This window comes from Ornithodoros turicata, chromosome 7 (genome assembly GCF_037126465.1).
Source record: "Ornithodoros turicata isolate Travis chromosome 7, ASM3712646v1, whole genome shotgun sequence".
Classification (NCBI taxonomy): Eukaryota; Metazoa; Arthropoda; class Arachnida; order Ixodida; family Argasidae; genus Ornithodoros; species Ornithodoros turicata.
The window spans coordinates 24,694,155-24,715,602 of NC_088207.1; the positions used below are offsets into that span (position 1 = coordinate 24,694,155).

General features: G+C 46.2%; 1 protein-coding gene across 4 annotated transcripts; it reads left to right on the plus strand.

The window, feature by feature from the left end:
• Window positions 1-4,485: 4,485 nt before the first annotated feature.
• Window positions 4,486-21,406, plus strand: LOC135400392 (monocarboxylate transporter 4-like). 4 transcript variants are annotated; one of them, XR_010424604.1, is made up of 6 exons: window positions 4,486-4,779; window positions 9,554-9,697; window positions 15,705-16,154; window positions 17,318-17,662; window positions 20,145-20,325; window positions 21,085-21,136. XR_010424604.1 is itself a non-coding variant. In XM_064632234.1 (5 exons), the coding sequence occupies exons 1-5, from the start codon at window positions 4,605-4,607 to the stop codon at window positions 21,291-21,293; spliced, it is 1,323 nt and encodes a 440-aa protein (XP_064488304.1). In that variant the 5' UTR covers window positions 4,488-4,604; the 3' UTR covers window positions 21,294-21,406. The 4 variants fall into 4 exon arrangements, 3 of the variants coding, with proteins under 3 accessions (XP_064488304.1, XP_064488305.1, XP_064488306.1); XM_064632234.1 differs by lacking the exon at window positions 20,145-20,325 and having other exon boundaries at window positions 4,488-4,779; window positions 21,085-21,406; XM_064632235.1 differs by lacking the exons at window positions 4,486-4,779; window positions 20,145-20,325 and adding an exon at window positions 5,249-5,549 and having other exon boundaries at window positions 21,085-21,406.
• Window positions 21,407-21,448: the final 42 nt, after the last annotated feature.

A 21,448-nucleotide genomic window follows, 5' to 3' on the forward strand; every position in this document is an offset into this window, starting at 1 on the left:
GCAGTTAGCCATACGCAGTTACTAGTAAGCAGTTGAACTGCTTTGCAGCACAAGCATGCGTAGTGCCGCTTTTATTAAATGCGGTAAAAACAGTCTCGGGCATGTCACAGGGTAGGCAAATTAAACCTCGAATCTTTGCTTCCAGATCTTACAAAATTTAGAGGCCATGAAATGTGTACGACTTTGCAAAACTTTGGAACACAAAATTTAAAAGGCTTTACAGTACGCAGAATATTATTCCTCCATCACACACCGGAAGCCTGATGGTCTGCTTGAGCTACTGGAACTAGCGAAGGAACCTGCATAACCAGTCTAACATATGATTTGGAAAATGCACGCGTTTAGTGAGGGACATTGGAAATGTTAAACTAATATCAAAGTTGCGTAGCGGGTACCTTTTGCATAATTTGGAGCCTCATTACATTTACAACGAAGGCACCCTGCATTGTTGCCATGTGTTACACATGTTAGATTTGTATTTTCGTACTGATATTCCATCGCATTATTTTTTAACTATATTTTATAATGCGTACTGTAATTAATGAACACAGTGTACTTATGGTATGCTTATGTACAATAAAGTATAGTATTCTGCATTTACATTAGTCATTGATGTTCACGAAATCACCTATTTGTGCTGCACTTCTGAGGTTCCCCCTCTGTACTAGCACAGCAGCAGACCTGTAAATTAATTACAAGTACCCAATTACTATAACTAATTCCATTCTCAGTAATTAAGTACTTCCAGGATTAGATATTATGTAATTGTAACTGTAATTCGGGGTTATTTTTAATCACTTTGCATGCAATTTGGCGTTGTACTTAATTGTTAAATCTTGAATAATTTTCACAATGTCCACAGAATGAGTGAGGCTGACGTCGCTTCGTGACCCAGAAGGGGAGTGCCAGTCAGGTGGAAAGTGGTGCCAACTGGGAATATGTTCCTAGCTGCGTGCCGTGCCCATCCAGCGTCACCTAGGTGGTGGTGGCCCATCGCGGACGAACTTGGAGTGGCCAATGAGAGCTTATCTCCCAGCTACGTCACTGCAGCTGATCGGGCCGCTTCGCGCGTTCCTGATTTTTCAGGGTCGTCTTGGAAATTGAATTGCGCAGTGATAATAAGACACCGTCCAACAAAAATATTTTGCATGGTCGCACCTGATAGACTGCATGCTGCTGCTGATGATGATTGGGGTTCATGTTATGCCCAAGAAACTAGACACTGATAGGTGAATAAGGTGGCAGTCGCCTGCGTTGTTGCTATATCGAATGTCGCAATGAAACAAGCTCCAGAATGTTTCGCGTAGTTCGACATTCAATTAGGCTAATTTTCTCTATCAAAATATGCTACGTATTAGCCCGGCATTGTCTGTACAGTTGTGGACGCTCCAGCGGCAGCGACTTCAAACGTGAGGTCCCTTTGAAGAGCAAATCAGAGGGCAGTGTGGGGTCAGCTGTTACGGTCGACACGTAGGCTGTAAGCCGCATTGGACTTGGTGGCCGATTCGATCGTGCAACTTTTCTAAAACATGTCGTCATCCCCCAACGTCGGAAAGTGTAGCGACGGTGGACGGCTAAATACTCGTATAGTTCTCGTTCGGGCGAGAAAGTAGGTAAACGTACCATAGGTAAATGTAGAAAAGTAGAAAATCCAGCGAACCAGTGGGGCAGGACGAGAGCAGCCATATACTGTTCTGATTTCGAACGCAGACTGTTATTGTTCTGGGCGCCCAGACGAAGAACAGTCTGTTCGAAATATCGGCGGCTCTCTTGCTGAGGCTGTTCTCTTAACACCATAGGCAAACGTCACTTACGCCGTTACCGCCATCACCAGAATCGACTTAGCAGATCTTCGCGCCTTCCAGGTGCTCGCCAATCATGTTCGTCCGGGGGCGCGTTCCTCGCAATTTCGTATCTTCGCAAGTTCGCTCTAGCTCCGCCTTCGCCCGCGCTACGTGGGAAGCTGTCGAATGGTCAGGTGCGTGTTCACAGTCACGTCGCAGATTCGCAAGTTTGCGTTGACTCCGCCCATCACCATGGCAAGAAACGGGTCATGTGGAACCAGGGATTCCCCCCTCCCCGAAATCTTGCAACACTCCAAAATTCCACCAGAAAGGCCAAAAACGTCAAGAAAGCAGCAGATAGGGCGTCAGACCGCCCTCAAAGTACCTCCCCCCCCCCTCGAGATGAAAATCCTGGGAATATCCTAGCGTGGGACGTTTCGCGGGGGTGAGCCCGAAAGAGCCGTTTCCTGCAAGTCCGTGCGCCTATGATCGCCGGCGTTGGGGGGAGATAAAACAACGAAACTATGTTCGACGTTCGCTTCGGAAATACCGCGCCCATGGGATGCCTTCGCTACCATGTGGGAGAAACTGTTGATTCTAAACCTATTCTTGTTGATTCTGAACTTGTAAATCCAAGTAAGCTATAGGCATAGTGCCATACCTTGACAAATGACGCGACTTGAGTGTCAATCTGAACCTGTATTAGATCTTCCATGCAAGATTCTCATATTGCTGCTGAGCGCTCTTCCAAGATTCTCATGAAACTTTAGCGTGAGTGGGTGGGGAGGGTGATGGAACTGCTTGCCGTAGTCGGCCACTTAGGCGGGCAATGTCACGACTATCGCAGAGGGGACCAAACAGGAAGGAGTGTATTGGCATCAAATGGAAGGCCGATCAACAACAAGCAACTTCGACATTTTACAAAATTTAAGACTTCGTGACAACGAGAACACCACAACCGATCTACAGCACCAGTAACTTTAACACAGACAATTTTGCCGGTGTGTGGGTTCTCTATTTACTGCTGGTGATGCCGATGGGTGGCACGCATGGGATGCGCTTCCTGTTATCTGTAGAACAAACAACTTGTGGAACAAACTGACTTTTCTCACATTCCGTGAACAAGATGCACTATCCTGAATCAAGAAAAGGTTCGCAAGTGAAATAAAAAAAGAAAGTAACAGTTGCGTTTCCATTCCACGCGTTGTCCTCACATCCTCCATCTTTATGCATGCCCCCTGGCCTTTAAACGGAGACACCGCACCAAAAACGTGTTGAGGTAAAGGTGCGGCATCAATCCGTACTGAATGATATTTCAGTGAATACAATTTTTGATCCCCAAAGTGGCACAGATAATTAGAAAATGACTATTTTCCTTTGAGTCACTCTGCGCTCCTCCACTGAAAAGCCGTCCAGCAACAATGGGCTTCACCACTATAGTTCACCACATCACCTCACCGGTATTCCTCGTGTACGGCTTTCTGTTGGTTTTGGTTTTACCGCTGGCGAATATTTTAGAACGAAATGGAGGAAGTAGATGACTCATCATCCATGTGGCAGGAAGAAGGTACAAAGCGCGTGCCCGAAAAAACAGCTGGTGGCCCACACGAGACTACCAGTGACGTCACGCAAAGTACAGGCAGCACCACCAAGAAACAGAAAGGTGGTGGTGGTGGTGATGGTGAAAGGGCTTGCTGTTGTCGGCCTCACGTAGGTGGGCAACGTCACGACTGACGCCCTGGGGAAATGTGCATCCTGGGCCGACTTCTAGGGGAACTGTGCCGACATATGTCTGTCGAAGAAACAGAAAGCCTGCGCGCTCGTCAACGGGACATAGCAATTAAAGGTCAGCCAATCAGGATCGTGTTTTCGACAGCCGTAGCCAATCACGAACGTGCTTTCAGCGTTCGTGGCCATGGAGAAGAACCACCGTCGTCTGTTGTGATTGAACGTCCTCGCCTACTCAATAGGAAAACTTGGAAATAAAGCGCAAAACGGTCACAATCTTCCTCAAAATTGGTTTTATGGAAAGCGTCTTGCACCTTTTGTCTAAATATTTAGGTTTGCTCAGTGCACGAAGGGGACAGAATAGGGTAGGGTGAGAGGGGAAAGACGATGGTGGTACAAGACAGGAAGGAACGTGCAGCCTCTCCTGCTCGGGAATTCGGATAGTCCCACAGGGCTACCCATCACAGAAAGCATGCGAGCATCCCTCAGTAGCCTTCATTGGAATGCTCCCTGTACACCGGTAACTGCAGGGATCATTTTTAGGGAAAAAATCTTCCCTGGAACAGCACCGCAGACAGCACTGCCCAGACGACAGCAAGTGATTGGATAATTGGCGAGGTTGTGAAACCTAGACCAGACTTAAGATGTCTCCACGGAGAGTGACGTCTATGTTCGCTCATGAAGCAATAACGGCGGTTCGCGCTCAGATATCAACGTGACCACGGCTTAATGGCTGCGATATCTTGAAGAGGAGCGGTTATCATCGTTATCATCGCCCATAAAGGAAGGCTCATGATGTGTCTCCTTGTCAGTTGCAGCGTTGTCCAGAATGATGTAATCTATGTCGCGATAAGCCTTTGGTGCACACCTGTGTACACTCAACAAAAAAACAAAAAAAAAGAACATCTCCCGCTTCAAGAGCACCGTCTCCAAGCCCGCCAGGTCAGGTAGACGTAGAGCTTTATCTCTGACTCGGTGTACGTCGTTTGTAGGTAATTGCTCCGTCCTTGTTTTGTCGCATTTGCTCCTGTCCGCCGGTGCACCCTGCTGCTGGTGCGAGTGACGGACTGCTCGTGACTCCGTTGCAGTAGGATGGACTGTCGTTCAGGAGTCATTGCAGCTATCTGCCTACTCGTGACCTTTTTGACGGGATCAACGATTAGGACACTGGGATTGTTCTACGTGACATTTCTTGACCACTTTAACTGGTCAAGGCAGCAGGTGGTGTGGCCCGTATGCGTGGTCACTGCATTACTGAACTTTGGAGGTGAGTAGCTTTCCCACAGAATGTCTCTTCACATATTACACGCAGGTCACTCTGCGCAGAAGTATAGGTAGTTCAAAATTCTTGAACATGAACATTTTTGAGCATGTACATGTGTGTGACTACAGGGTGGGACTGCGGATAATTTTCACCAGTTGGGGAGTTCTTTAACGTGCTCCGGAAATCTCTTACACACGGGGCTGGAAGCAATTGCTGCCTTTCTCGGCCGTGTATACTATGTAACACCGCGTTATTTGCGACGTTCCGTTTACTGCTACACTGCGTTACGCATGCTAAGTACGCGTTAGCACGCACATTAGGTGGTATACTACATTATTTGCCATTCGCTTCACGTGAAAGTGAAAGTGACGCGAATGGCGATGCAGTTTACACGTGTGCAGACAACAAAGAGCACGTCATACGTCACGTGCGCTCTGTCAGGTGTCCGTCTCAGCGAGCGGCAGTCCATCGTTTGTTCGCCACACGTGCAAGCGATTTTGCCCCCGATCTACGAAAGTAGCGAAGCTAGTGTTATCGCGATGCTTTGCGTCGGGGAGCTCGGCACGTCGCTTGACATGGTAGGCTCTCACGTTTTAGTAGGTCGCGTTGTCGGCCGTGTCGCGTTTTGGTTGGACAGAATTTGAAGCGAACATTGCAATTGGTCTTTGCGCTGGAGCTCGTTGGGGATCAACCATGGGGGAAGTGATGTATTTAACGCTCGCTATATGAGATATTGACAAGCTTGAAGATCTGCACCACTCGACAATGTCAGCGTGAGTTATGTACTTTAATGTCGCTTATGCATGCCTGCGGATCATATGAAGAATTGAAGATAATCCAAATGTGACTTGCGTGAAATGACACGTTTTGTGAAAAAGAGAAAGCCAGCCCAAAATACTACATGCAAGAAAATGCCGAAAACCCCTGAAAAATCAGCAGACACGGGGCCACTTGCATCTAAAGACTACTCTATTCTATTCTACTAACAACAGAGGTCACGCACCCCATAGAATACCAGCACTCCCTGAGATAAAAATAATGCCCAAAACCTTGACCCAATGGGCGTAGAACGGTCGTAGAACACATCCTCGGTGTGGACTGTGGAGCATTGTTTGGGTGACAAACAGTGAATTATACTGTTATTCTAGACTGTTGGTCGGGTCACGGTGGGCGACGACCGATTCTACGTTCATCGGCACTTTTCGGTATAGGACCAACCTACATTTGGATCAGTCATCCCTCAATCATTAGTCCCTAATGACATATACTCCCAATTATTGCTATTCTTCCTCTCGCGTAGCGCACCTTCAACTACAAGTGTGATGTTTTAATATTCAACAAAAAAAAAAAGGAAAAAGAAAAAAAAAACAATATCTGTCGTCTGAGACTATTCCCGTGGTCGTTAAAGCGTCAAACAGTATGAGGCAACAACGTATACACAGAGAGCACCAACACGACGAGCGCACTTTCAAGAATAGTTTAATTCACATGTCGCTTACAGCTTCTTATGAGCTCGAAGTACTCGAAGCAGAGCCAGTTCTTTCTCAAGTATGGTAAGAGAAATCAAGGAGAGAAAAGGCACGCAAGCAAAATGTGGTCCTGGGGGGGGGGGGGGGGGGGGGATATAGGTTTATTGCAAAAAAGAAAAAAGAACAAAGAAAGAGGGGAAGGGTTAGCCTGGCTCCAGAAGCCGACTTGCTATTCCCGCTTACAAAAAAGGAAAAATAAAAAGAAGAAAGAAAAAACGAAAAGAGCGAAAGAAAAGGTCCTGGTCCTGAAAAGTTGTTGTCCTGTATACTTCGTTCTCCTCATGCTCAAGGTGATACTTCCTACTTCAACATAAATCAAGACAAGTCAAGTCAGAAAGGTAACTAACTGCAAGCTGTCTTCAAAGGAGACCCCAAACAAAAACCAGTCATCAGACTGGTGAATGCGGGAGGGGAGAAATACAGACTTGGCATATATCAAACACACGCAACGCCCCTCGCAACAGGCCAATGCGTTTATGAAACGCCCTTGTCATGAGGCGCCTTGTCGGCGTTTGTCCTGCTGCCTGGTCTTGTGTCTGTGTGCCCCCTCCGCGCTGTTATCGTTTTTGAATTGACAGCTACAAAATCCCGACAAATGACGGAACCTTATCTGAGCACACGAGAACCTGTGGTGGTAATGCTACATCCCAAGCAGCACAATGTACTGAAAGTCGAGTGCAATAGGGGTGGGCGGTATGTGTCTTATCAGTGTTCCTTAGTTTCACGCGTCTGTTCAAGGCCTTCCATCTACTCGTCCACCCCTATTGCACTCGACTTTCAGGACATTGTGCTGCTTGGGATTTAAGTAGAGCTGCGCCTATACATGAATGCGACAAACGCGTATCGTATCGACTTATTGCAACAAATCCTCCATTATGAGGTTTGTGTTGGGTTTGTCCCTCTATGTTTAAATGCCTCATCTACTACGCTACAGGAGTTATGGGAAGCTTTTCTAATTGCTGATAAGAAGGGTATATCTGCCAGTTTGCCGCTATTGCCTTGCTCGATAAGGAACTTGCTTTACGTGTTTGTCTCCCAGCTGCTCTGCGCTTTTAGAACTGTGATAATGTACGCATATACAGTCGAAGGAGCACAAATGTCGAGCAGGGGTGGCGGTGATGTTTCCATTCTTTTCTTTGTGGTTGATTGTTGTGAACATGCAGCAAGGTGATATCGTTTCCCTACGGAAGCAACGTAGGTTTAACGTTGCAGTGGATGAGGCAATGAAACGTAGAAGGACAAACACAAAACAAGCCGCCACACAACGCCCAGTTAGTCATGCTTCAGTCGCCATGGGGAATGATGGCAGTCAAAGAAAAGGCACCAAAGCAAATCACACTGCTGGTGCCATTTCTTCAACCACCACCATTCAATTAAACCATCACCACGTCTATGTTAGCCACCAACAAGCAATAATCAAGATCAAAATGTAAGTTTTTACGGTTCAATGGCACAAGTGTGATGCACATGTAAGGGATAATGATCTGCTGATTCTCATATAATGTTTACGAAAAGCGATGCCTTCTTTAAGTTCAAAGACACAGAGGAAAAACGCCGATGGCTAAAGGTCTAAAGTGCAGGCGACCTGGTGGTGGTGGTAACGAGATGGGCTTGCCGTTCCGTGCAGGCGAGGAAGAACGCCATGTCTCGACGAATCTTCACAGAACGCAATATTTAACGATGAAAGTTGGCAGTCACTGAAAAGATTAGCCAGCTGTAGGACTCGAACCACATCTTCTGGATTACCGGTCCAGGGCTCCAAGAAGATGTGGGTTCGAGTCCTACAGCTGGCTAACCTTTTCAGTGATTTCCAACTTTCATCGTTAATTTCTTAGGCAATTTTAGGCTTTGTATGTATTTGTCCTTTCTATGTTGTTCCAGCCTCCGAACATCAGTTCTGATCTCAGTTGTCTCGCGACGTAAGCCCCCAATTATTTATTTAACATCAGTTCTCTCATGTGCAATATTTAAAGTGTTGCTGAAGTCTATATCTTTAAAGGCGTGGAACACTAGAGTATATTGCGCTGTTTTGGAGAAAAACAAGAACAAAACTAAAATACATGGGGATGTGCTCCGTAAGCATGCCGTCTACTCTATAGAACTGATATCTGAGGGCTGCATGCTAATGAAAGGTGACAAAGAAAAATAATGAAATGAGTGTAGAAATATGTATGCGACTCTGGAGAAGAAAAAAGAACAAAGCGCGCAAAAACGCAGAGCCAAAATATATTGTCCGCCCCGGTACCTTGATGAAAGGACATCAGGGTGTTCGGAACAGGCCGCCTATGTGTGTGTGTGTGTGGGGGGGGGGGGGGGGGGGGAGCGTCCAACGCGGTCAAAATATCAGGGAAGTCTATAAGCCAGTGTCGCGAGCGAGGACTGAAGGCGACATCGAGCAGCAGAGTACCGCTCACACGAAATAGGAATATAACAGTACAACCCCGAGACTATAGGAAATATGTTATCTGTCCTCGACCGCGCCACACTCTCAACGGTTAGGGGACACCTATAGACGACCACTACAGGGAACGTTAAGGCGAAGCCAGCAAATGGGGCCAGTCCATTGGTCGAGGAACATATGAAGGAACGCGAAACGTCAGACTTCAATATTGTATAAGAGCAAAGAGAATCGTGCTCGTCCAGTAAGCCACATATGCTTGCTGATTCGCTGCCGCAGAGACAGAAGAATACAGATCTAGAGTACTTGAAACCCTTGAATCCCATGAACACACTGGAATTGGAAAATGCTGCTATGAAGGTCCGGAAAACTTTGGAATTGTTCGCAGTCTTTGAAAACCCTTCATTTTGCATCTTTTCCTTATTATTGTGGAGCTTCAGTGCAAATTCTGCTTATCCGGAGTCAGAACTATAGTTTTGAAACCACATGCAGTGAGTTAGCCACTCATTGCAACAACAATCAGTAGCGGAGGCAAACCATGTGCGAAAAATGAACGGCTCTGCTATATTCGTTTCTAGGACTATGATCTATTGCACAGTCCCCATCTATCTTGTCGTGTGGTACCCATAGGTTATAAATATTTTTCTGTAATGTTGAAGTCCCGGCCATAAACCGTGTTTTGCATCCCGGGATAGAAGGTTCTTTATACGAAGCAGATCCATTCACTGCTAGTGGCACTGGCGGAACGAAATGTGACCACCATTGCGTTATGGTTAGTAGGCTTACGTAATAAAATGGAACTTCTATAATCTGCTTTCCTACGCACGATAAACAATAGGACTTGTTACAGGTCTTGTACACGCCATCCTCAAGTCGAGGATATCCTGCAGCTCACTTGCCTTATTGGCCAGCATTGGGCATGCCTTCGGTGTGCTTTCCGCATACTTCGTTGATACTGTTCCCAGCATGGTTTTCACCTTCGGTGTCTGTACAGGTTAGTGCACTACTTCTTTCCATTTTTGTTCTTACTTATTCACAAGCATTTCCATCTTCGTGAGCGTGTACGTAGTGACTTGAAAGCAACACAGCGTGTCTAAAAACAAAGGTAGAAGGAATGGACAGAACACACAAACACCGTGGCGCCGCCTTCCTATAGCGGCAACAGACTTAGTATATAGGTAGACTATAACTCTATAAGCTTCCACCCCGTAGTATCTGTCTGCGTGTTGCATTCTATACACATCCATGCATACCAACTCACATCCAGTTGAGTAGCGTACCGCAGCTTAAGCGGCGAAAGGCCTCATGACATTGCCATCGTGTATTTGTCGTTGCTGTTTTTCGTCAGTACGAAGTGTCCACGTAAGAAATTCGAAATCAGTAAAAAAGGAAAAGAAATAAGAATAATGTGGTCGGATCAAACGGAGGCGTTGACAACAATTATGCCTGCACTTGCGGTCGCCTCGCGTAGGTTTTGACGGTACTTAGTACTGAATTGAATTATAACGAAAAAATCACGATTACTTTGTCTCTGGTTTATTTCGCAGTCATGCACCAGCTTGTCAGCGCCATTTCGCTTTTGACGATTACGATAGTCGATAATGCGAGCACGCAGCTCTTGAGGTCGAGTTATATACTACTGTTTTTATTTTCTATACATAGTACTTTCTTCAGGTAGCACTCCTATCCCAATTCGTTAAGCCGTTGTGAAGTCGTTGTCCACGCTTGGTGAGGCACAGCCCGGTTATGTCTGTAGCGCGACTCAGTGTCACGTATACCAACTTTTGCGGATGAGTCTTTGCATAGGAGTGCACGACTTTTTCACACGTACGATTTTGCGGCCACCACGGTTCCAGTAGCAAGTTTGGAGCCAAGCTCACCGAACCACAACCGGCTTCCCAAGCGTGCCCTGCTTCTTCACTTTCCTCCTCGCGCTTCATTCACTCTTCTTCTTGTTCTTCTTCCATCTTCACTCTCGCTGTACGCTCTCCCGTACTTTCATCCTTCGCTTCGCTCCTCGTTCGCTCTGCCGGTTACAACGCCGACGCCGCTCAACGCAGGAACGTGCGCCTAAGAGCTGCGCTCTAAAAAGGAGAGATTGAACGTGTCACCCGGCATATACCCCCACACTGAACCCCACTTCCACTTTCCAGACAAGGAAGCTAGTGATTTCAAACGTTCGTATGAGAATCGAACAATCGCTAGTCGGCTATCGGAATCAGCTATTGGGGAGCAGATAAAAATAGAAAAAGAAAATGCCCGATTCCTAAAAGTTCTACAATACAACTCAGAGCAGCTTTCCCTCCGACCCTGACCTTGAGCTTATGATGCTGCTTAAACCAACCGCAAGCTCACGTGATACTCCCTGCACTGGATTGACTTGCATTGCTGGCATTGACCGGCATTCTTTTCGTAGTGGCAGCCTTGAAAGTACATTAAGTACCCAAGCAGCACAATGTACTGAAAGTCGAGTGCAATAGGGGTGGACGGGTAGGTGGAAGGTCTTGAACAGACTCGTGAAGCTAAAGAACATTGATAAGACACATACCGTCCACCCCTATTGCACTCGACTTTCAGTACATTGTGCTGCTTGGGTATAATGTGTTCTACGGGATTGTGCATAAACCCGTCTGTGGGTTTAGACGGTTTCCGACTCAAAGAAGTCGTGTGTGTTTGTGTGCCTTGAGTGGCCCATGTTAACGCGATAGCACGATCTTGATTGCTGCTTTGTTCAGTAGGTGTTCCCATTAAATTTCCTGTAGCTGCTATTCACCGCATATGTCCTGTCTCTTTCTTCTGTTCTTGTCCTCTGGAGCACCGCGTTGCTTCGAAGTCACTTTTGTTTATTACTTTTCCTACATTACGTCGTTACAACAGACACAAATGTGACAATAAACGATAATATGATTTTGGGGGCATGGCCATTTCGCCATGTCAACCAGGGAACAGTAAATGACTGTTCAACAACGTGTTGGCTATTTTTCATTACACTGACAGACCCAGTTCGCGAAAACGAAACCAATGCCCTTCCCCATGTTCCTTAGGAGCAATGATGCGAAAATCATATTTTATTCAACCACGTGTTCTCAGGATGGTCGTCAAGGGTTGTCCCTGTAGATAAACATTTCAACGGTTCCGGCTTTAAAACCAGACGCGATATGTCGAAGGTTCGAGCGCCGTCACCACTGGACAGTTTAGGTTACGACATATCCAAATGGCTACCATGCCCAAGATTCGCGGACAAAAACTTAAAGCGTGCTTCGTCTGCATTACACCCATAGACGCAATGCATAAGCAACGCATAATTTCATTTTGGCGGAAAACGTCGGTACTTTTCACTGGTTCCACACTGGATCATGTGAGATCTACGTACAAGAAATTATACCGAAAAAGAATTACACGTATATCTATAAAGGCTTTTGTTCCCCCGGCGTTTGCCAATCTTACACATTGTACTCAATGGGACAGAAGCAGAATTCGCGCCACATCGTGATTTCACAGTCTTATACATCAAACGCTATCTGCTTTAGGTAATTTTCCACTACAGTTTCGCAATTAGAGGGACCATGGTTGGAACCTAAAGTGAATGTCTTGGTGATGCAGCGAGCCAATTTTGTTCCCGAGGGCATGAAAATGCGACTAAAATGTGAGACATCGCTCTTAAAGAGGGCTTAGCCTAACGACACGTCCGCATGTAGGAAAGCCGACTGTGCGTTCGAGCACGTGTAAATGGGAGGAGGAACGAAACTCGAAAGGGAGAGGAAGTATCAGAGTTCAGCCTCAGCGTGCATTCTCCTCTGATAACCAGCACCGCAAGACGGGTTTGATAAAAACATCTACAAAATAAGGTGTGCTTTGCCGGCCAAAGAGACTGAAGAACATTTCTGGTGGCTTAATTCTGCTTTAAAAACTGAAAAGGCAACGCTGCAGATACTGCTTGCACGTGAGGTTCGCGTTTTGGGAAATCGAACGCTCTCTTCTTCTCAGTATCAATTTTTTAAACTCTTTCTGGCATTGTAATTATGACGGTAAAAAGATGTACAAAAATTCTTATGACAGTAGTGTACCAGATATTACCATGTGATCTATCCGTCGGTGATTCCCTTTTAATCTTTACCTTATATGGTGACCGTCATGTTTTTTGCATGTATATAATGTATATGCTTATTTTTATGTTTCACACTTCTTCTTAATTTTTCTTCGCAGCACCACGGGGAAGCTTCGTGATGGGTTTCCTTAATAGCTGTGAGATTGTATACTTTGTCTAAAGACGTTATATATATACCTCTATTTATGAGAAGTGAACGCGAGGCAATTTTTCTTTTTCTTTTCGCGTCCACTTGTCTCGGCGACAGCGTGCTTAAATTGTGCATGGCTGAGCCGTTGCGCTTGCGCTTGTCTGGCAGCGTCATTCACGAACAAAATGTAATTGTCATCATATTCAACTCGCTTAAGCGCATCGAATACAACTGGGACCTGGCGCATATAATCGTGTTGTGTCCATGTTTTCTTGACTTCAAGCCGATCATGGCGACGTACCTGTGCGGAAACTTGATAATACATCGCCAGAAGCGCGCTTTTTTATTATTCCTTTAAGCAAACACTAGCAGATATGCATCGTTCTGTGAAACTGCCTGTTTATTTTAGCGGCATGTTTTCGCGTGAAATGTGCACCCTGGGCGATTTTTGCAAACACTCGAGGTGACGTTGTACTTCGCCTTCGACAAAATCCTGTCAATAGCCTAAGATAACGTTACCCATTATTCCCATCCCCATGGCCATATTCGATATATTTTTTAGTGTACACCTGGGCCGAACTCATCCGTGTCCGCGGGCCGCATTGAACCATGGAGGAACTACACGGGCCGCATACGACTGCTTTGGGGTAGCCTGCTTCTGATATAGATGCTCGAATTCACTCGGGAGATCACCATAGCCTACCGATCCGTTTCTGGTTGCTTCGAGGGCACTAATATTACAAATCGTCTATGCAGGATTTGCTCAGAAATTTGGTAGGAATGTACTACTGATGTAATACGGATGGAGTAAAAATCTGACGAAGAGACAGGTTTAGAGAGTCATCAGCCAAGACGTCGAAAGCAACACAGAGGCGGACAGGAAATGTCGAACTTTCAACTTCTTTATTATATGATTAGCGGTTACAGCCACTTTTAATAAGTTTCTGCGCAACGCAAAACGAAGAAATCGTTTCTTGTGTGTTGGAATCGTTTTGAGCAGGCAAACGGAAAGATTCCCTGACGTCGCATTTGTGAGATTCCCTCACGATACCTGTGTACATATAAACGTCGCTAACATGAACCGGTGCACCGTAGCAAATCGCTTGCAGGCTTGCACAATATCAGCATTATCCGACTCGGCGAAACTGACTCGGCGAAAATATTCTATAAACCACAATGCGATTGTGATCGGCGGCATGTTTTGTGGCTGGGCTGTCCAGTTGTCGATGTGTAGTGCAAAGAGATCGTCGTGTTGTATACCGTGCATAAACAACTTGGTCTTGTAGCGACACCCGTCTGATTCCTTCGTAGCTCTAAATTATTTGGTACTAGGCAAGGAGACAGTCGAGAGCGGTGCAGCAGTGCAACACAGCCGATGTCGCACTTGCGGAAAGAATTCGCACTGCTACGTTCCTTGTGTTTTGCCCACACCACCTCCGCGCATGCGCAGATAGCGCCTCTTGTTTGTAAACAGTAACCTTCCGTGCGCGTTTGTGCTGCTGTCGGGCGCCATTTCGAACGAAACTTCAGGCGCGCTTTTTTTCAAACCGGGAAAAAGAAAAAAGAACTGAGAGGAGGTACATAATCACGGATAAGAGAATCGAAGACCCCGTTCCCCCTCCACAAATCCGCCACTGAGTTTTGGTATAGTCCCTCCAGTTAAAAGGATCACAAATTAATTTCAGTTAACGAGTGAATTAACAAACGAAGAAACAAAACAATTGACTGAGTATCTCTTGACCGTTACTAACATTACGCATGTATTAAGTAGCATTTACTAAGTCTCGTTCAAGTGCAATGCATCATGTTTATAAAACAAAAGTTTGACTTATCTTAAATGAAACGCCCTGCACTAATAGTGAAAACAGAAAGTGTCGGAGGCATGATGGCATTGAGAGTGCCATTTTTACACCAGGGATACTCGTCGAAAAAGAAGTCTGGCATTTGAAAGCGATGAAGCACTTTGAAGAATCCTTATCAAGCTGGTCACGCAGTGCCCCTTATCACCGATCACAAGGAAGTGACCGGTGAGAAGTGTTCGCTCTCTCGTGTCCTCTCGGGTTTCACGCCTCCTCTCACCTATACACGTGTACAAACGTAAAGCTGTCTTACTTTCACAATACGTGCTATTAGGCTAAGCGCACTTTAGGGAGACGTGTCCACGAATCTTGGGCATGATATGTAACTTGTCAAATTTCCACGAGGGAACCACAGGTATCGCCGATTACTACATTTAGTGGGGCCGTGAAACGACCCTCCTATACTTCTGAATGAATCACTGAGTTAGAAGACATGAGGGTTCGTCCCCTCAATACGCCAATCAAACTCCTAAGCCGATGTGACTCCAAGTTCGGGGGGGGGGGGGGGGGGAGTAGCTTACCGTTGTTGGCCGCACTCAAGTGGGCATCGTCAACGACTCCAAGTTCGAAAGTTGTTGCACTATGACAATCTGTCACTGCGAGAGAGACTCTTCAAAGTTCTCTCCCACTGTCGTCACAGATGTATTACGTAGCTATTACAGATGTCACATATACTTCCGTGCCTGATGTATGTGCACTAGATGTATGCCGAACAGATTTGTTACATATTATCCCAGAAACCTCTTATATTAACCTCCTATTAACCTAGACATTTCTTGTAAATGACACCTTAAAACGGACGTGCTCTTGAGACAACTAATGTGTGATTTCGGTCCTTGCTTATACGCATTGTTGTTTGACTCGTTTTTACGTCCCTCATGGTAACGTTCTGTAAAACGTGCAGGTCTTGGAGCTGGAGTGGTGTTCATCGCAGTAGGTGCTTTCATAAAAGACTATTTCGACGATCGCATGCAGAACGCGGTGCAAAGCGCTAACATCGTTGCCTTCTGTATGGCTGGTTGTATTTTCCCAAAACTTTTGCTGTCGGCACGAACCGCGTACGGCTACGATGGATTCATACTCGTCGAGGGAGCGCTCCTGTCGGTTGTGCCGGTGCTCTGCTGTTTTCTTAAGTTTTGTAGCAGAAAACGAACTCCTCAGCAGCGCCCTCTGTCCACCGTGAGCACCATCACCACGTCCCATGAAGTATCGACTGCGGAGAAACCTCACCGGCCACAGTACACGTCCATCTTCCGTGCTCCCATGTTCTACCTGGTCACCGCATCAAATGCGGTGTTCATCTACACCCTCACTCTCTTCATGTCATCACTTATCGATGTCTCTTTCGACAAAGGTATAAAATCTTTTGGCTACCATGGTAGTATTGCATAGCATGCGCAAGAGAATATGACACGTAAAGCATATTGGATAATAGCGGGGCCATTTCACGGTAAATCATGCTGGTCGATCATCTGCGATTTTTTTACGTATAATACTGCAAACGTATTTTTATTCGCGATGTATAAATTTTCGCGAATTTTGCGACAGCTAAAAAATGGCGAAAAATTGTACTCGCGAACACAGCTTGACATTGATCCCGCGGAAGGAAACAGACCTGGAATCGCGGAATTAAATACTCGCGAATAACTTCCCAAATGCAATTCGCGAAAAGTCAACATCGCGAATAAAAATACGTTTGCAGTATACGTCTTTCCCATCCTTTTATATGGCTGACACTAGAAGGGGCGCTTTAAGGTGCAAGCAATTATCGCAGAGTTAAAGATGCCGTTACCTTCACAACAATACAAAAGGAACACGATTCACTCGTTAACGTCGTTCGTGATTTATGTACGAAGGTAACCGCAAGTTACGCTTCTTAAGAAGTGAGGCAATGCGGAGCGGTCTGTCACTTGTCGAACCACCTCCCGCGACGATTTGACAAATCGTTTGAGGAGACCAATGACAGGCCGCTCTGCTTTGCCACGCTTCTTGAAAAGGAACGAACAGGTAAAGCGCAAGTTGCTGTTTCCTTCGTGCACAAATTAGGAACGATGCAACGAATGAATTCCGTTCCTTTTGGATTGCTGTCAGAGTAACGGCACCTGACATTCAGCGAGGATAAATTGTCGAACTTTAGTCCCCCTGTACGAAAGTTCATGTAATGTTTTGGCATTACGATTTGGTGTAGGGATAAATTAAGTTAACGCAATTAACTCAAACTTTAGTTAATAAAAGTATATAATAATAAAATTAGTTAAAATAAGTCATCAAAGTAAATTCCAGATAGATAGATAGATAGATAGATAGAGACAGACAGACAGATAGATAGATTCGCCGAGTACTTGCTCGATGCCAAGAGGTTCTCTGACATATCTGTTCACTGCGCTCTAGCACTGTGCATGAGGTGCAATCTGGTGCCTGGCAAGCGGGGACGTTTCGTTTCCCAAACACTTTATTTTGTTCCACGTTTTCCATGTGTTTATTATGTTGTTTTGCATTTTGTTTATTTTCTAACAGGAGTCACTCCCACGTACGCCATAACCATAATCCCGATATATTCGGTAACAGACATTGTTGGAAGGGTCGTGGTTCCGGCGATCCTGCCGACTAAGCAGCACCGCCGGATAATCTTTGCGGTTGACTACCTGGTGATCGGCACTGTACTCCTTCTGGTGCCTCTTACATACGACTACGTAACCCTGCTATTTACTTGCCTGAGTATGGGAGTGTTCAACGGTTCAGTGATAGCCCTACAGAGCGTCCTCGTCGCCGATTATGTTCACAAAGATCTCCAGCACTTCGCAAACATTTTCATCAATATACTCACGGGTTGTTCCTTCCTCACCAAACCCTTTGTCGCAGGTAAGTTCGTGTCACCCTCGTGTCACCCTCTGCATACCATAAAAGAACACCATGCAACAAGCCAGGCAGTGCTAATTTATTTTGTTATCGATATACCCCCTGAAGAACAATAGCGGTTATCGAGAACATTGTCTGACTGTCGGCTTGAAACACAGAAGAAAAAAAAGGGGTGGATTGGTGTACCTAAGAGGGGAGTAGTGAAAAGAAGGGTGACGTTTCGAGGGAAAACTCTTCTTCGGACTCGAGGAACCGAATGAAGGCAATGTTGGGAAACATGCTGTACATATCGCCCAGCCCCCTAGAGGGCTGACACGGGATCCGTGTAAAAAGGGCGGCATGTTACAGCACGTGCCGACAAACTAGAATCCTAGAATGAGTACTAATCCTATGAATGAGAACCAGTTCTATTGTAGATAGTCATTTGTGTTTTCTTTAGTGATCTGGAGTAGCCGGCTCTCGTAATGAGAGCCTATTTCTCAATTTTTTCTTTTCTTATCAACTCAACTCAAAACTAGTTTGTCGGCACGTGCTGTAACACGCCCCCCCCCTTTATTTACACGGATCCCGTGTTAGCACCCTAGCGGGCTGGGCGATATGTACAGCATGTTTCCCAACATTCCCCTCATTCCGTCCCTCTAGTCTGAAGAAGAGCTTTCGCTCGAAACGTCGTTTCATTGCTTCCCTCTTCGGTGCACCAGCCCCCATTTTTTCTGTGTCTCTTATCGTTTACCTCGCAGCATTTTTTTTGAATTTTGGTTTTACTATCCGCTTCATAACTTCTTTACCGAGTACTGCATCAAAAAACGGAGAACGTCCCACCCTAGCCAAATGAACCAGCTTTCAAACAGTATCCGTATCACCAAGAACAGACACGCACGAGCGCCGAAATCCCTTTAAGACGTTGCCAGTTTTCAGTGTACGCGTGGGACCGCAGCCTTATCTCTGTAAACGACGATGCATAACCACTAAAACATCTCTCGCCGGAACGGATATCGGTTAGAAGATAATTCATAGCTCTACATCGCGAGACGGCTATGATCATGAGCGACACTGCAGTGGTCAGTCTGTGGATTCATTTTGCCCACTCCATGGTTCTTTAATTTGCGCCGAGATCTCAGTACACAACAAACGTGCTAGTGGACCTTTTTCACGTACGCGTCGTATCCTAGTTGCTCTCCAGCGAACCACGCTCGGAGCGCGTCAGAACAAATCCACGTGGATAGTACAAAGGACCAAAACGGGTCCGGAGTGGGACCTATGAGCTCGCGCCGTTCGTGCGGTCTCCCCACTGGTCCCCACTTCTCTCGCCCCCATACTACGCCATCTAATGAGGACCGAGGCAACCCTCTCTGGTGCCTCACGGTCATGCGCATACGCCGTTGTGAAAAAGGTCCATTTATGCTTTGAAAGGAGCAATGAAAGGCCACTCCATCTGTTTACATTTTTCGGCTGCAGCTCGTTATACAGATAGCATGCGTTCTTGCACAACCTAGCCTCCTTACGGGGTCTCATAAGATAAATCAGTGAGGTTCAAGTCACGGAGCGACGAAGTCACTGTTTCTCCAGAGCCGTCTGTTGGAAGCGTTTGGCCATTGGGAGGAGCCTGTTTCAAAGCGCGCCATTTGGCGTCACACGATGGGCGGCGCAAAGGTCAGTGCCGCCATTTTGGAGCGGAGCTACTGCCTTAAAATCAGGGGGGTCGGACTTGCTCAAGGAAACGTGACCAAAAGTGAGATGCAATCCGTTTGTCATGGAAGGGGTTGCCTTCCGTTGGCTGCTTCATTCCGCTAAACTTGACGTGCTCGTTTTCCTAAATTCATGACTTGCTGTCTATGCATAATACAAATCCCCGAGACTAGGGAACACGAAAGGACAGACACAACACGAAATCTCATTGAGACTTCGTGTCTGATTGCTCATTGCATTACTCATTGCATTGCTCATTGCATTGCTCATTGCATTGCTCATTGCTTCGTGTCTCATTGCAGTAAGACTCCGTGTTGTGTCTGTCCTTTTGTGTTCCTAGTCACAGGGTTTTACATTATGCATCATCTTCACCAGCTCGCTTGCTTCCTAGCCATTTTTTTTTCGTTTTTTCATTGCTATCTAAGTTCGGCGTACCATGTGCGTATCTCATATGTATTTGTTAAACAAATAAGCAATGAATATTTTTCCATTATATCACTCGCTTGTGTACTGTCGTTCGTTCGTCACTTTATTATCACGAAACTCGACAGACCAGCGCATGGAATGGCGGGTGATTTCGTTTTTCCATTTCCGGTTCCCGTTGGTTCGCAGAGCAGCATGAAGATGACTATTTACTGTGTGTATTCATCTTTGGGTTACTGTTGTCTTCGGAAATACGTGCCTACCGTTTGATATGACAACGTTTACCTTCTGATTCCAATAGCCCATCCCAAAGGTTCGTACGTATACTGAACGCAATTACACGGCTTGCCTCGCTTCTTACTTCCCTCCATAGGCCCGTTTCCCAGTTTGTTATCCCACGTGACTGCACAAGGTTGGCAACAGACACAACAGCTCCGCTGTAGTTAGGGGGCACAAATTGGTCCACTGTCCACGAAACACTGTCCACGACCAACGGATGGCTGCGCCCGGGCGGTGACGCTCGGGGATAGGAGATCCCACTGACGGCGTGCCAAGTACGTTCTCTAGAGTCTTCCTATATCGACTCTATGCTTAAAATCTCCCCGTGCCTTTCGTTCTGCCATTTTGGAGCGGGCCTTGATATCTCCACATGGCGCCGCGGCTCGCCTTTCATTCCGACCAAGTGGGCGGAGCGCTAACGGGTCTGACGTCACGGCCAGCCTCCATCTCGGGCGGCAGAAGATCAAAGAATGTCCAAACTCTCCCCATAAACGGCTCTGGGCTGCTCACTGCTGCTGCTACGTCGCGCTGGGTTCAGGGCGCCACTGCTGAGATCGGGCCATGCCGCGCTGCAGACGGCTGATTGTTCATGGAGCTTCCATAAATTGTGTGGTGATCAGACAAACACTCTGTGAAATTGCTGCGGTGAATCACCTCATCCCATAATCATTCATGTAGTAGTTGTTGTTGTTGTTCTGTGAAAAAATCTGCCATGTTCGCTCCTATCGACAGCTTTCGAAGAACATTCTAAAATCAGAAGTTCATCGCATAGCACGTTCTGCACCAACCATGCGACGAATGATAGGGTTATCGCTTCTGATTCGAAAGACAGACTGGGGCGTACACCTTTTTGTGTCAGTTTGGATATATGATAATTGACACAAAAAGGCGTTCGCTCCCCCTGTCTTCGAACGATAACCCTATATCATTCGTAGTAATTGTTAGCGCAGAGCATGCTATGCGGTGATGTTCTCTATTTAGAGTGAAGGATTTAGAACCACCCTAATGCCATTTAGGTGCTCCTTTATTTCTAGGCGTCTTCAGGGACGTGTTGGGCTCATACGACCCTATGCAGCAGATGCTCGGTTCCCTGGTGCTGCTGAGCGGGGTCGCTTGGGTCGGCGTCAACTGTGTCAGGATAACCTCCCGGAGAGCTACTTGGACTAAGGATAAGCATAAGCCACACACACATGAACCTACAGATGTAAGCCTGGTCAGGTATCAGCTCCTGTATGGATATTAGTCACTGCTCAGTCACGGGTATCAACTAAGCTCTCGATAAAAACAGTGAATGCAAAAAGAAGAAAATTCATTCAGTCGTTGACAACGACAATAAAAGAGAAGGCTTTTATCTCATGGTGGCAGTATTATGATTGCTTCCTCACAATACTCGCTTCA